Here is a 17,029-nt window from a genome sequence, read left to right as displayed (position 1 = left end):
TAATTTAGGTAAATTCTGTTCCTGCATCAACATTATGAAAGAGAGGTACCATGTTACAGACCTGTACTTCTCAGACCTTAACAGGAGTCTGTTTTTCTGGGGAATTTGTTGGGATGCAGATACTGATTCAGGAAGTCTGGGGAGGGCCTGAGATTCTAGAGCCCTCACAAGCTCCCAGGTGATGCAGTAGCTGCTGGTCGGTAGACTACAATTGGTTTTCAGGCACCTTCTTCGATAAAATCATTGGTAGTGGTTTTCTTCACCTTATCCATAGTACAGTGGTTTTCAACTCACAGTGATTTTGCACTTGTGTCGAGACATTTTTGATCTTCACAACTCAGGGCGGACTACTAACATCGTACGGCCAGGGACCAGGGATGCTGTCAAACACCCTACCCTGCACAAGCAGGCCCTCATAACAAAGTATTTTCTGAGCCAGAATGTCAATAGTGTCAAAGCTGAGAAATCCTGCTGTTTAGAGTACTATTTTTTTGTGTCTCTTATACCAAAAATAATCTGTTAAAAGTGTTCAAAAAAAAAAAAAACTATGAGGAAAGAGTCGGAACAAGTACTATTTAGTTTGGAGCAGAGTGAACAGTGTTTAAAACTGTCTTCAAATACATGAAAAGCCATTATGCAGAAGATGGTAACCAGCTGTTCTCTATCATCTTTGAAGAGTGAACAGGCAATGTACATAAATGGACCTTTGCTACCCATCCATTCTTTTCCTGCATCTTCCACACCAGCCAGGCAAATCTCCTTCTGTGATCTTGTAACCATATTTGTCCCGTCCTGTACCTTATTTCTTGCAGAGACTCTCCCAGATCCTTGGGACACATTTTCTTCTGCCAAGTTGTATCTCTCCCTCTCCTTAAAAATCTAACTTGAAAATTTCCATCTCCATAAAGTCTTCCTTAACTAAGATGAAATAGTTGCCAGTCCACGTCTATTGACAGCTGGCACATTTTCTCCTTCAACGTGTTATCTTTCATTCTATGAATATGTTATGCCCATTTGTGTACAAGGAGCTATACTAGATTTTGAGAAAGGTTAAGAAAGATGAATAAGAGTCCCCGCCTTTAAGTACTTTTCAAAAAATCTCACTACATTGTAGTTACAATGTAGGTAGTATTTAATAATTATTTCTATGAGGGATTTTTTTTTTTAAAATAAGAGGGCTTAATAGTTAAGCCCTTAATATATTGAAGTGGGAAGAACTTCCAGGTCAGGAGATCAAAAGAAGACTTTATAAGTAAGTATACAGAACATCTTTTTTTGAAGAATAATTTTCTCTAAGTTATGTATAATTTTCTGCATCAAATAAGCATTTAATATTGTTACCAAAATTTGAAAGTTATACATTAGAGCCTGGAATGAATTAGAGTCTGAATTTATGTTATATTTATGGAAGAGTATACAGTGAATAAGGAAGAAAATTTTTTCTGTTTACATGTAGCTGTAAAACACAAAAGAGTGAATTTAATCATCTCAATACACCTTATGATGCTGTGTGATTTTATAATAGCATATTCTTCGGGAAGAATTTTTAGTTACACCTAGGAGGGGAATACTTTGGAACTTTACAAGTATGCTTTAAAAACCAGTACCAAAGATGGAATTTGACAGCATCCATTTGAGAGAATTTGGCACCACCCAGAAGCCTGGCCTGCTGCAGTCCATGGGGTCGCAAAGAGTCGGGCAGGACTCAGCAACTGAACTGAAGAACCCTTTTAGGGCTTCCCAGGTGGTGCTAGTGGTAAAGAAACTGCCTACTAACGCAGGAGACATAGAGATGTGTGTTTGATCCCTGGGTCGAGAAGATCCCCTGGAGGAGGGCACGCCAGTATTCTTGCCTGGAAAATCCCATGGACAGAGTAGCCTGATGGGCTACATTCCATGGAATCTCACAGAGTTGGACATGACTGGAGCAACTTAGCAGTAGCAGCCATAGAACCCTTTTAGAAAACAATCTCACCAATAAAGGATTTCCATTATCTGAACTACAAACAAACAAAAAAAAAAAAATTGAAGAGGTTTAACCCTTCATTAAATATGTAGTAAGTACCAGGCATTGAGTAAACTCTTTAGATGAATCATCTAATTTAATCTCAATGAATTTAGCCTCTCCACCTGTGAGGCTATCACCACCAACATAATAAGGAGACCTCAGTGTACAAGCTTCCACCCCCTGCTTGATTCAGAGATGGAGGCAGAGCAAACCTCAAGCCTGCATAGGAGGCCATCTCTGGGTGGAAACAGTCAGCTTGCCTTCCTTTTTGAAGCAGCACTGAAAAAGCTTCCTCTCTCGAGGCTGTAAATGGTGATGCTTGTATCCTCTGTAGTCAAAATGGGAAAATGAGGCTGTTTACATTTCATTAGTGTCCATGGTTTGATCTAGGGATGACTACTGGAAAACTATCTGTGACTGCATTAGTCATATGAGTTTCAGCCAGCTCCTTCCCACACATTCTGAAATCTTTGGTTCTGGGAATGGTACAGATACTAAATTATTATGGGATTTTGTTTGAATGTTAATACTTACATTCTTTAAAGTCATTAGGTTGATTTCCAGTCAGTAATACAGTTAACATTGCAGACCTTTCTGGTTGTTCCCATTCTTTGAGCGTCATTGCTCTTTTTAATAAGCACTCAGCTTTGAATGGTAACCTCAAGAATGCCTTAATAATTCAAAACATAATGGAATCTTAGTTAACTTTATGTAACTGGATGTTTGTTTCCTCTCTTGTTCTAGGCTTCTGTGTGTCATTCAATGTTGATGTGAAAAACTCAATGACTTTCAGTGGCCCAGTGGAGGACATGTTTGGATATACTGTTCAACAATATGAAAATGAAGAAGGAAAATGGTAAGTCAGTGGGTTTTCTTGTTGTTTAGTTTTCTTACAAGGTAATGGAAAATATTATTTAGTTACAGTTCGTTTTATGAATGAGACTTAGAATGAATCGTTTATGGTAGGAAATGTAGTCTAATCATTTGGTAATAGAAATTAAAAGAGGAAAAAAATCCTTGGCAGTATTAAGAGCTGTGGTTAGTGATTCTGTTGAAACCTGGGCTGACCTCAAGGAAGGGCCTTATTCAAAATAGTCATTGTTTTGTAATTATGTTATTCTGGCAAGAGTTCTTTGTCTGCATTTTAATCTAGCTGGGACTCAGCATGAGGTATATGGAAGCATGTGAGATGCTGTCTTGAGAGCATTAGTATCACCTCCATATTATAACATGAGGCTTATATTTTTAGTACTTATCTATTGAATTTAGTCTATTATTTATAATGAATCTCACTGAATTTTATACACTTTTAAACCTCTTAATATTGGTTAAGTTCACTTTAGTATGATTTTTTAAAGCATATTTAACTTTTGAAAACTATACAAAATTAATATTAGAGCTCTTTCACTTTGTAGTTAATATAATTTTTAGTGAGTCTTTTTTTTTAAGTGGAGCTTGTATAAAAGGGCTTCCCTGGTGGTGCTGTTGGTAAAGAATCTGCCTGCAATGCAGGAGACCTGAATTAGATCCCTGGGTTGGGAAGATCCGCTGGAGAAGGGAATGGCAACCCACTCCAGTACTCTTGCCTGGAAAACTCCATGGACAGAGGAGCCTTGTAGGCTACGGTCCATGCGTTCGCAAAGAGTCGGACATGACTGAGTGACTTCACTTCTTCACTTCACCCAGCTCTGGGTAAATATTCAAAGGAATGAAAATCAAGGTCTTGAAGAGATATCTGCATTCCCATATTCATTGCAGCATTATTCACAAAAAGCACAACTTGAAAGCAATCTAAATGTCCATTGACAGATGAATAGATTTTTTTAAATGTTTTGCATATATAGTAGAGTATTATTCTTCCTTAAATAAGAAGAAAATCTTTCTATTTAAGAAAATATGGATGAACCTGGAGGATGTTTTACTAAGTGAGATAAGCCAGATGAAGGACAAATACGGCATGATCCCACTTATATGAGGAACCTAAAATAATCGAGCTCATAAAAGCAGAGGACAGAATGGTGGTTACCAGAGGTTCAAAGAAGGGCAAAACAGGAAAGCATTAATCAAAGGGTACAAGCTTCAGTTAAGCAAAATGAATAAGTCCTGGAGATTCACTATACAGCATAGCCCCTATCGTTAACAGTCTGTGTTAGTTGCTCAGTCATGTCTGATTCTTTGCAACCTCATGGACTGTAGCTCACCAGGCACCTCACCTCTGTTCATGGGATTTTACAGGCAAGAATACTAGAATGGGTTGCCATTTCCTTCTCCAGATAGTTAACAATACTGTATTTTATACTTAAAATTTTGCTTAGAATGTAGATTTTTTGTTAGGTGTTTTTATCACCAAATAATAGTAATAATAACTACTACTAGTAAAGAGGGCATTGAGGAAACTTTTGGAAGTAATGGATATGTTTATGATATAGATTGTGGTGATAGATTTAAGGGTATATACTTATCCCCAAACTCATTAATTTGTATACATTAAAGTGGTCATTCATACTTCAATAAAGTTTGTTTTTAAAGTAACTCCCCTAGGGAAATATAGCTACTTGGGGTCAGAGCAAAAAATAGAACTCAAGTCTCCACTCACTATCTAGGGCTGTTACTGTTATTAGAGCTCCATTAAAAAAGTAAAGGTTGATAATAACTATCTCTGTAGTTTTAGACTTTACATTTTAATGTGAATGAAAGCTCATGAGCATTTGAATGTATATATGGATATCAGATACTTTAATTCCATTCTGACATTCCATGTTTACAATGATTTTAAGGAAAAGGTGTGAAAATCAGGAAACAAAAACAGTGTGGCCAATTGAATTTAAAATTAAATGAACTAGAAATATCTAAGCTTACTCCTTGGAAGAAAAGTTATGACCAACCTAGACAGCATATTAAAAAGTAGAGACATTACTTTGCCAACAAAGATCCATCTAGTCAAAGCTATGGTTTTTCCAGTAGTCGTATATGGATGTGAGAGTTGGACTATAAAGAAAGCTGAGCACCGAAGAATTGATGCTTTTGAACTGTGGTGTTGGAGAAGACTCTTGAGAGTCCCTTGGACTGCAAGGAGATCCAACCAGTCCATCCTAAAGGAAATCAGTCCTGAATATTCACTGGAAGGGCTAATGCTGAAGCTGAAACTCCAATACTCTGGCCCCCTGATGCAAAGAACTGACTCATTGGAAAAGACCCTGATGCTGGGAAAGATCGAAGGCGGGAGCAGAAAGGGATGACAGAGGATGAGATGGTTGGATGGCATCACCGACTCAATGGACATGAGTTTGAGTCAACTTCAGGAGTTGGTGATGGACAGGAAGGCCTGGTGTGCTGCAGTCCATGGGGTTGCAAAGAGCTGGACACGACTGAGCAGCTGAACTAAACTCAACTGAACGAATATCTAAATATTCAAATCTTTAAGGATGACATGGTAGCAACATACCATTCTAAAAATATCCAGGCACTGGCCATGCAAAATAAATTTTAGTAATATGTTTGGATATTCTTAAGTGTTTATAAAATCAGATAGGATGCAGACATTTTAAGAAATGAACTATAAAATAACTGATATATTTGGGAGAACATGGATTTTGTTATTTTCTCCAGAGGTGGGCACCAGCATAAATCATATCTACTGGTCATGTTTGGAAACTTTGTAACCTCAGATTTTTTTAAAAAAATCATCCTGATCTATCTCACATCAAGGATGCCTAAGTTAGTTGTTGGTCCATAACTCATGCAGTCTGTATATTTGAAAAGTATTACTTTATATCTTTGGAAAACATGAAAAGCTAACAGAAAAGGCAGCCTATCTCCCTTCACCTTTCAGAAGTTTCCTGTGGAGTGTAACCTTTATATCTTTGGCTCAGAAACCACATGTTTTCTCAGTAACAGAACACATTATACCTCTGATTAAATCCAGCCATTTTTTATTATGATTAGCATGAGCTGGAGCAACCAAATAGTTGCACTGTGGTTTAGAAAATTTCACAAAAAAATACAACTGGTTTAACAGTTTTGCTTTGAAGAGAAGAAAAACCAATGTGCTCAGGATTGCAGAAGCCTCCCAGAGTTAGTGGTGATCACTAGTATGGCAAGGTCTCAGACAGATGGGAAAAAATGAGACGTTGATATGGGTTTTCCATTCTCTGTTGCTCTTTGCTTCCTTCCTTCCAGCATGTTCTCCCACTCCCTTGAGTGCTATCTACACCAGGGGTCCCCAGCCTTCTGTTAGGAACCGGGTGGCACAGCAGGAGATTATTGGTGGGTGAGCGGTGAGCCAGCAAAACTTCATCTGTGTTTGTAGTCCCCCACGTTTCAATTACTACCTGAGCTCCACCTCCTTGTCAGATCAGCGGCATTAGATTCTCATAGGCGTGCGAACCCTGCTATGAACTGTGTATCCAAGGGTTCTAGGTGGCGGCTCCTTATGAGAATCATACTGAAACCATCCCCTTACCACCACCCTGGTCTATGGAAAAATTGTCTTCCTTGAAACTGGTCCCTGGTGCCAAAAAGGTTGAAGACCGCTAATCTAAGCATCCATTCTTAGGGGCTTCAGTGGCTTCAGTTGGCCTGTCTTTTCAAAGTAGATTCTCATGATGAAAATACTTCCCTAGCCAATCCCCAACCCAATATACATCAAAATGTATCAGATGCCTGCCTTTTCCCTAAAGGACCCTGCTTCGTGCCAGGTAAGGTTTATATGTGGGCTCAGGTGACTTTCCAGTGTATATGTGTGTTTTAAATAAAGCCTATTCAAGCTTGGGGTAAAAAGACGAACAGCTCTAAAAAATTTTCTTGTATGGATTTTAATATAAAATTTATTTTTAAGTGTTAATAATATCTTTTGAAGTTAAAACTTCCTCTTTGCCAAACTTGTCATTTCTTTGGCTCACCTCATTTCTACCTGCTACCTTTCATGATCGAAAACACAGCAGCTCATGGGGCCACTGTATAACTTCATTCTCTAAGATGACCAAACACTTACTCTGTTGTTGATTTTTTTAAAAATGGCTGGCAGGAGGTACTTGGTACTCTGATAAAGACTTTGGCTTGGAGATCAAGAAAGAGTTAGATGAAAAGAAATAATGTAAATGTGAAACAATCTCCAGGAAACTATCTTTTAAAGAAGAAAAGTATATAAATATGAAACAGCAGTCCGAGGACAGCTGCCTTTCAAATAAATGTAACAACAGTCAATATAATCACTATTATGAATAGCAAACATTTTTCAGTTTATTAAATTTTTTTATATTTGGAGCTTCTTCATGGAGAAGAGGTGTTTCTCTCACTTTGATGATCTTTGAGTTTATCAGGTGTTTCTCTGGCATGAGATCCAGAACATTCTTTAATCCTCTTAATCTTCAGACAAATCATTGCCATAATGTCATATAAAAAGCAGAAATTTAATATAAATTAAATTTAATGAGTTAAAGCAAACTTGCATTAAAATTTAAAGTTACAATGTCCATAGTTCATGAAACTGTGCTTTGGGTCTTCCTATTGACCCTGTGTGTTTGAGTGAATATGACTGTTAACATCCTCATTTTCTAGACAGGAAACTGGGACTCAGAGAATGAATAGCCAAAGGTTTAACACAAGTGTGACAGGGCCAGGATGCGGAACCCAGCCTTCTTCCTTAAGCCAGTTCTCTTCCATAACAATACAGATTCTCTGGAACCTTGACCCATGGAAATACTTCGTGTGACACCTAAAGGCCTAGATGGCCTTCTGCTTAAGCAAAATATCCAGCCTCTAAAAATTAAAAAAAACTTCACAATTAGGACCTCTTAGCTGGCCATATGAGTGACCAGGTCTTCCTTATTCATATTCTTACAGCATTTGATGCAGTCATAATTTATTCATTTAGTACATATTTATTGAATGCCTATTTTCTACCTGGCACTGTTTCAGTCACTCAAGATATATGAGTGAATGAATAGATGAAAATTCCTGCTATTGTGGAGCTTACAGTCTGCTGGGGAGGGATGAACAAAACATAAATAATAAACTTAATAAACAGGTAGATTGTATGTCAGAATGTGGTAAGTGCTATGAGAAAAAAAAATAAAGCAAGATAATGGGGCTTGAGAATGTTGAAGATTCCTGAAATTCCATAAACTCTAGGCTGGTATTTTTCTAGGCTCTTGTCATTTATATGCAGCCTGGGAAAAGTGAGGCTTTCTTAGGATTAAGTGGTGAGATCTACGTTCTTTCCAGAGTTGCATGCTTGGTGTCAGAACAAATAGCTCCTAGAAAAATACACAAAATTGTTTTATGTCCTGTGTCCTGCTTATCCGTTCTGTGTCACTGATCCTGACTCTCAGATCCCCTGTCTCAGTCCTGACCTATTGCTACACTCTACCACTTGCTGAGTTCTCACACTCTAGTCTTGCCTTATCCAGAATACACAATAGGCCATGGCTCCATTTGTTATATCAGGTTATTTCCAATTATCGTCATACTCTAGGGGCTTTCTACTGCCCTAGAGTTCAAATATAAACTCCAGAACCTTCCCTTCAAAGTCCACTTCTTGCCAGTTGCAGGTTATGAGGAAGCTTTGTGCTGTCTCCCAGTCACTCCTGCTTCCTCATCACCTTCCATGTCAGGCCTCATGCTCCTGTTTCCACACATTTGCCTGAGCTATCCACGACCAGTCTTCCCTTCTGCCTTTGTTATTAACATGCTGATGGTTTAACTCCCCTATTGGAGTTTCTGCTGTCTGCTCAAGCATCACTTTTCCTCCACGTGGCCTCTCATCCTCCATTAGGCTAGACGAGGCTTCTTCATGGCCTGGTGGTATCAGATTTCAAAAAAATGGTGAAATGGAGTCTATACTATCTCCTAAGGCCTATCCTCAGAAGTCACAGTGTCATATCTGCTGCATTCTTTTTATCAAGCAAATCTCCATTTCAACAGGAAGAAAAATAGATTCTGCCTTAATGAAGGACAAGGAGGGACAAAATCACATCCCAAGGTACACAAAATTCCAAACCATATACCGCACTTACAAACCCCTGGATACTATTATTTTACCATATCCAGGTTTCCTCCAGAATAAATTTAAACTCCCCTCAAACCCTAAATGGTTTGCTTGAAAAAAGAAGCCCAAGTTTATTAATATGACCCTTGTCCTTCATTTTTAGCCAAGTTACTTAAAATGAAGTCTGCTCGACACGGCTCCCATTCTTGATAGTTTTGCCTTCTTTGGTTTCTGTGATGTCACTATTTTCTGATTCTCTCTTTCCCTCTCTGATCACTCCTACCAGTTTTCTTCCTCCATTTCTTAAAATCCTCTGTTACTTCCCCCTGTATATTAGCCTTCAGCGTCTTCTTGCTCTGTCCTCTATTGAGTTGGTAGCATTTACTCTTAGGACCTCAGCCATGCTCCTGGCATGCTCATATATGTTCCATGTAGTTTCTGAGATGTTCCTCACAAGGTTGGGCCCAGATGCCTACAGAAGTAACCCTTATCAGTACATTTTTATTGGCCTTTATTCCTTCCCTCTAGCATTTCTCCCACCTTCACATTTGTGCCTACTTGGAATTTCCTCCCCAAAATTTATCTGTAGCAGTCTGCTTTTGGGGAAACCCAAACTAATACAGCTTATATCCTAAATGTCTCCAGAATTGGTTATCCTGTCCCTCTCTACATCCTTAATTCAGATCTTCATTTCTCATCTGGATTACTTTTGAAACTCTTACCTTCACTCTCTGGGTCTAATTTGCCTCTTTTCCCAATTTATTCATGTGTGTGTGTGTGTGTGTATGCATGTGTGTGTGTGCACTCTGTTGCTCAGTCATGTCTGACTCTTTGTGAGCCCATGGACTGTAGCCCACCAGGCTCTGTCCATGGGTTTCTCCAGGCAAGAATACTGGAGTGGGTTGCCATTTCCTACTCCAGGAGATCTTCCCAACCCAGGGATCGAATCCGCATCTCTTGCATTGGCAGGCAAGTTTTTTTTACTGCTGAGCTACCTGGGAAGCTCAATTATTCCTGACACTACATGTAAAAAAGCTTTATAGATCAGAACTGATCATGTCTCATCCCTCTTTAAAAGCTTCAGCAGTTCCCAACTCTCTCTTCCATACACTAAATCCAAGTTCTGAAAATAGTCTATAAGAGCATATGTGATCTAGATCCTACTTACCTAGCCAGATTTAAGTTCCTCTCCATCTACACTGTTACTTGAACTTATTGAAAGAGCAGTGTGCATCGCTTCGTGCTTCTAAGACTTTGCTGACATTGCACCAAAGTCAAACCTATTCAGTATAGTAATAGTACATCTACATATTTGCTCCTCTGCTAAGTTTTAAGCCACCTAAAAAATGGTGTTTTATTATTTTGTATTCTGAGGGCCTGGCATTAATGTTAATGCTGAGCATGTAGGATGTTCTTAATAAACATTAATTAATCTATCTAGTTTCAACTTAAATACTTTCATAACACATCTACTATTTTTCTCCAAACTATTTTTAACTATAAAAATAGTTTAACCAATCACATTACAGAAGTTTTTGCAAATATTGAGGGGGGGGAGCTCCCTAAAATCTAATCATAACTTCCTTAATATAATTTGTTTATTGGTGTACTCCCTTTGAATCTGTGTTCTACATAGATACTGTTGTTCCATCATCTGAAAATATATAGAGTGATAATAAAAAAACCAACACTTAGCACATGCTATGAGCCACATACTATTTTAAACATTTTATATATAGTAAATCATTTCATGCTCTTGATGATTGTGTCAGGTAGCTACTCTTACTATTTCCATTTTACAGATGAAGGAACTAAGGCACAGAGAATAAAACTGGCTTGTCCTAAACCATACAGCTAAGTAAAAGGTAAAACCATGATTTGAACTCAGGAAGTCTGGCACCAAAGTTCATGATATATTTTCTGGAGATTAAATTACTTAAGACATAGAGAGCACTTAGAAGGTGTAAATTCAACAAATTCAGACTATTATTACCATTGCTTTTATAAGTACATTGAATATAATTTGGTATCTTTTGCTTCAAGTTGTCATAAGTTTTCAATAAATTAGGTAGGTTTTTATTTTAAATTAGGTTATAATTTTTTATCCTACCATGCAGTCGTATTAACTATTGTTCTTTTCATGACTGCACAATGTTCTATGGAATGACCCTATAGGAATTAATTAATCTTGCTGTTGATCACATTTCTTTTAATCTTTCATGGTTATATATACCCTATAAGCATTATCTTTATGCATCAAGCTTATTTCCCCTAATTTAGGTCATTTTTTAGGATAGATTCCCAGAAGTAAGAATTATGTGTTAAAGGATTTGAACATTTTTATGGTTATTTATGTATATCAGAAATGGCTTTGCAAAGACATCATATCACAACCATGTTTCAGGGATTCTGTTCAACAATTCAATATTTGCAATTGTTGTAAAACTCATTTCCATTAAAAATCCCTTCCCTTTTATATATGGCAAACTTTCAAATTTTGAAAAATTTAAAAAGATATGCCTAACCCACCTACAGCCCTTTACAACCTTTCAATTCTCCTTCAGACATTTTTTTCCCACACTAAACCTCCCCAACTTTCCCTTGAGCATCTCTGGTCTGACAAAATTACCAGACTGTGAACTGTCTGAGTCATAGCCTCCTAAATACATTCCTTTGTGCCTATGTCTCTCTTAATTTGGAGATTCCAGACATGGCCCGACAGTGCAGAGCACAGAGGGGCTATCACTTTCCTTGACCAGGGCATCTATTTCTAGCAGTGCAGCCTAAGGTCACATTAGCCTTGTTGGCTCTAAAATACACTATTGGCTCCCGTTTTCTCGCTGTCAACTAAATCTTCCATGACTTTTTCACACGAACTTCTATTAAATCAGGTTTCTCACATTCCGTTCTAATGTAGATAATAGTACACAGATAAGTGAAGTTATTTCCATAGGTTCTTATTAAATTTTACTAGTTTAAATTTCTTGTTCCCGAATGTTAGGACATTTCTGAATGCCCACATAGGTATACTGATTTACTTGAAGAATACTTTTATGCTTTCTGTGTCTTCACTTAAGTCATTAACAAAGATACAGACTAAGTCAACCTCAAGTGCAGTCTTAGGGTACATAATAAGAGTCCTTTGGTTGCTAGTAATCAGTGTCTTGGATGTAGCTGTTTAGCCAGCAATAAATGAGCAGCTATGGATCCCAACAAGTATTTTAACATTCAGCTACATTCATCCATTGTATTCCTGAAGATATTATAGGGGACCTTGTTAAATGGCTTTCGCTAGCACTAAAATAAATCATGATTATACCTTTACATTACTTATTATTAGAATGTTTTCATATTTCTGTCTAAAAAAATAAGTGGTTTTAACCTGTCTCATAACTATCTTTATTGTCTAAGTACTTACAAACTAAGCATATACTAACATTAAATGTGATGATCTAATGTTTCTTTTCCCTGACTTCTTTATGAAATTATGTTTCTCTTGGGAAAAAGTCATTTATACTTCCATGTGTGTTTTGTAAATTAAAACATCAGCAGGCTTAACCAATAATTATGCTTTCATCCCCCAAATAAAAAATGTATTAAAGTAACATGATACAAGAAAATAAAATATTCTCAAGCCTCTCTCCTGTGTATTTTACTGGTTTTTTTTTTATTTAAATCAATCTGCAATTTGGAGAAGACTCTCTGCTTATTTTAAATAACATTAAATTACTGAGGGTGACTATTCTGTCTATGGAGCTACTGTCAGTCACCTTAGAACTAGTCATACAGTAACAAAAATAAAATGTTTCTCATTATTCAAAAATGTTAATTGGCTCTTTTAACTTCCAGGGTGCTTATTGGGTCTCCTTTAGTTGGGCAACCCAAGAATAGAACTGGAGATGTCTATAAGTGTCCAGTTGGGCGAAGTGAATCATTACCTTGCATAAAGTTGGATCTCCCAGGTATGTAAAATCAAAATGTTAAAGTCTGATCCTAAACTATGCCCAGCATTCACAATGAAAGTAAATTTCAACCAACTCAAGAAAATACCAGAAGTCATCTGTAAAAATTCTTCAGTTTTTATCATTCACATATTTTTATTCCTTCTGCCTTTCATTTGCTTTAGAAATTCATCATAGAATAGCCATAGACGTAGAAGGTTTTACTAGTTCTGTAACTTGTAACTGCCTCCATTGTCCAGAATCCTTTGTAAACTCGGCAGTAACACAGAAGAAATTTTCCAAATAAACCTATTTATCACATTTACTCCACAAAATTTAGCTTAGTATTTTTTTAAAAAAAGTATTACACAAGGAAATTGTAATAGAGAAATTTAATTTTTTTAAAAAGAGAATAGCATGAGGTAAATTTATATTGAAATATATGTATTTGATAGAAATACCAAAGTTAGAACATGACTAGAAAATTCCTGCTAGATCTATGTAGGAATTAGAACCCTGTCAGTGTTCTGTACAGTATTAAGTGCCTTGGAAATGACTCAGCCTCTGCAGGTTTTCTTAAGATACTGTATTTTTCAGTTGTTGCTTTTTTTTTTTCAAATTCCTGCTTGTTCATTATGAACTTTTTTTTTTTTAATTCGAAAGCATAGCTTTAATAGCTGCTTTAATATCCTCACTTGATAATTCCAACATCTGGAATATCTCAATGTCACTTTCCATTTATTACCTTTCTCTTGAGGTTAGGTTACATTTTCCTGTTTCTTCTTATATTTAGTAACTTTGGATTGTATCCTGGATTAAACTTTTGAATTATAAGTGTGGAGATTCCAGATCTTGTTATGTGTCTTTGAAAAGTCTTAATTTTTTTTTGTTTTAGCAGGCAATTTACTTGGCTGAAGTCAATTTCCAAAGAATAGTGGGAAGCCCTTAAAATCTCTACTCAATTCTTCTAATATTTTAGCTGGGCTGTGTGATATTTACTCTGCACATGTACAATTCAGGTCATTTAGATATTTGGAAAGAATATATCTGTGTATATTGAAACTCTCCTTTTGTGGCTTTCCTTTCCAAAATGCCACCCCCCCACTTGACATGACTGTCATTGGCCCATTCTCTGTCCTCTGTTCCTTCTAGACAGGAAGACTGTGCGTCCTATTTGAGGTTTAGCCACTGGCTCAGGCCTTCCCTTGGGGAAAACAAACAAACACAAAAACAGGAAACTCAACTAGTGTTAATCTCCTCTTACAAGTATAGACTCCCTTCCAGTTTCTGCCTGGTTTGGATTGTTTTCCAATGCCTTCTGATGATTGTTCCTTTTTTTTTTTCCTTTTCCTGAAGTTTATAGTTGTTTACAAAAGGGTTGTTTCGATAGAAGCTACTCCTCCATTACTGGAAACTGGAATAGAGTTTCAAAAGTAGCATGGAGACTGGCTACGTCAAGAGCAATAGAAAAGTTTCTGCTATAGTTCCTGACATCCCAGGAATGCTCAACCCTAGTATTAAAACCTCTGATCCAGATTATTCAAGACCAGTTCCAGGTGCTTTCAAAGCAAACCAAACTGAATTCCGAGACAAAGACAGTGTTCAGATTAGGAGGTCACTGTGACCATTCAGGGCTCAATCTCTGTCTCCATTTCCCATGTAAACTTGTAGTAAGAAAAAATTATAGGCGTAAACAGTAAGACGAGTCTTTCTCGAACTTGAGTTTTGCCACTTTTAAATATTCTAACACTCTGCTAAGCAGGGTTTAGAAGTTTTTGCCTTTCCTGTCTAATCTTTTTTATTTTTTTCCTTTTTTAATGAGAGTGGAACTTCTTTTTGCCCAGGTTTGCATGCTTTAGGGCCCAACATTCTTATTTGTAATGTCAAATGTAGTCCCTTCATTGTGTCTTTATCCAAACATCCTGACCACTGCTCTGATCTTGCTTTGGTTTTCTTTGCAACCCTGTTAATGTCCCTGTGATGATGAATATAATGATTAAAATCTTGTGTTTGAGTTTTCTTTTCTGGTCTTCTACCCATTTTCCTTCTTCTTGCCAGAAATCGTTTTGTCATTGGTCATTTTAAACACGTAGATATAACATATAAGATGAGTGTGTAAATTTACTTTGTATCTACATTCTGAGACTAAATATTTTATTTATTTTAATTAGGAAAAAATGTGTGAAAGGCTGTCCCACGTTCTGATTGCCCTGATAGTTGTGCATTCTTTTACAGTTCGGCAAAAGTATTTGGGACAGTGATCCAGACAAAGCTTCTGAGACAAAAGCCAGTTTTCTGCCTTTGCTTGTTTATTATACTCCTTAATAATACTTCGAAGATTATTTAGTTGAACCAAAAGAAGAATGTCCTATGATATGAGCAAACAGAAGGTTTTTATGGGAAGGCACTTAATTTTACTTTGTTTTCCAGTCTCATAAAAGTTTCTTCTATTTTTAGTTAATACATCAATTCCCAACGTCACAGAAGTAAAGGAGAACATGACATTTGGATCAACTTTAGTTACCAACCCAAAAGGAGGGTTTCTGGTAAGAAAAGGAAGAGTAATGATGGTTAATGAACGAGGAATTCTATGATCATAAATCTTCATAAAAATCTATTATATAATTTTTAATCTAATGGTTTTAATTTTTTAAATTTTTTTAAAGGCATGTGGGCCCTTGTATGCCTATCGATGTGGACATTTGCATTACACAACTGGAATCTGTTCTGATGTCAGCCCCACATTTCAAGTCGTGAACTCCATTGCCCCAGTACAAGGTACAGATTTTATGCAGTGTTTTTGCAGTGTTTAAAAAGCGTAAGCAATGGATGAGATATATATATACACAGGAGCATACCAAAAAGCTTGAAGTATTTTCTTGGCTACCAGCATTACCAATTTAGGTAAATGTTGCTTTGCCAATATATAACCAAACCTCACTGCTGTTTTTGGAATTGATATTAGTGCAAGTTACCTTTACAGAGTCATATTTAATCGTCATAGCTAAAGCTGTCACATTGTTTTTATTTAAAGGGTGAATTTCTTTGAGGAAGATAAACTCATTTGAAATACACAAGGAATGAGAACTGTATACAGAATTAATATTGAAAAAATTTCCAAAGATAACTCATACAGTGTTAATTAAAATTAAGTAGAGATGCATTTTACTTGATGTGAATCCCAAACCAATTGTTACTGAATGCAGTGAATATTTATCACCTTTACTTTTTATTTAAAAGACTCTTTTTTTTTTCTGGTTTTAAAAGTAATGTGTCCATTGTGTAGAACATCATCTTTTTTAAAAAAGATTTATTTAGATGTTTCTTTTATTTATTTATTTTTGATTGTGCTGGGTTTTCATTGCTGCATGTGGCCTTTCTCTAGCTGTGGTGAGTGGGAGCTACTCTCTAGTTGTGGTGGGTGGGCTCTAGGCATGCAAGCTTCAGTAGTTGCAGCATGCGAGCTCAGTAGTTTTGGCTCATTAGCTTAGCTGCTCCGTGGCATGTGGGATCTTCCTGGACCAGGGATCAAACCTGTCCCCTGCATTGCAAGGCAGATTCTTAACCACTGGACCACCAGGGGAGCCCTGAAGAACATCATCTTTTAAAATGAGCTGCTTTCAACCGTGAAACCATTTCATATTCCTCTAAAGATAGACGCCAAATTTGCATGAGTGACTCTTTTTCTTGCAGAATGCAGCACTCAGCTAGACATAGTCATCGTGCTGGATGGTTCTAACAGTATTTACCCCTGGGAAAGTGTTACAGCTTTTTTAAATGACCTTCTTAAAAGAATGGATATTGGCCCTAAACAGACACAGGTATGTGACTTCATGTTTTGATTTCTGTTGTCCTCAAGATACAAATGCATAGATTTTTAATAAGATAATATTCGGAATACAAATTCATCAATAAAGCTAAAATTCAGGATGAACTTTTTATTCCATATAAAATTGCCTGCTTTGACATACCTGAATTCAAACTGCTGATCACAGCTCTCCCCTCTCTTACCACATTCCCAACAATGAGCTTTCTCCCTGCCACTTGTTTTATCCATCTGTTTTACCTTCTTATCCGTCCTTTCTTTCCAAA

The 17,029-nt window shown here is 36.9% G+C and overlaps 1 protein-coding gene across 2 annotated transcripts in view; it reads left to right on the top strand.

Moving 5' to 3' along the window:
• ITGA1 (integrin subunit alpha 1) overlaps window positions 1-17,029 on the top strand; it is a 163,124-nt gene that overhangs the window by 58,301 nt on the left and 87,794 nt on the right. For both annotated transcript variants that reach the window (XM_043887636.1, XM_043887637.1), the window contains exons 2-6: window positions 2,753-2,864; window positions 12,846-12,958; window positions 15,395-15,483; window positions 15,604-15,715; window positions 16,631-16,758. In XM_043887636.1, the coding sequence (XP_043743571.1) occupies window positions 2,753-2,864; window positions 12,846-12,958; window positions 15,395-15,483; window positions 15,604-15,715; window positions 16,631-16,758 (554 nt within the window). The remainder of the gene's footprint in view (window positions 1-2,752; window positions 2,865-12,845; window positions 12,959-15,394; window positions 15,484-15,603; window positions 15,716-16,630; window positions 16,759-17,029) is intronic.

This window comes from Cervus elaphus, chromosome 25 (assembly GCF_910594005.1).
Source record: "Cervus elaphus chromosome 25, mCerEla1.1, whole genome shotgun sequence".
Taxonomy (NCBI): Eukaryota; Metazoa; Chordata; class Mammalia; order Artiodactyla; family Cervidae; genus Cervus; species Cervus elaphus.
The sequence above is the reverse complement of the archived record's forward strand: the minus strand, read 5'-3'. Positions and strand labels throughout refer to the sequence as shown.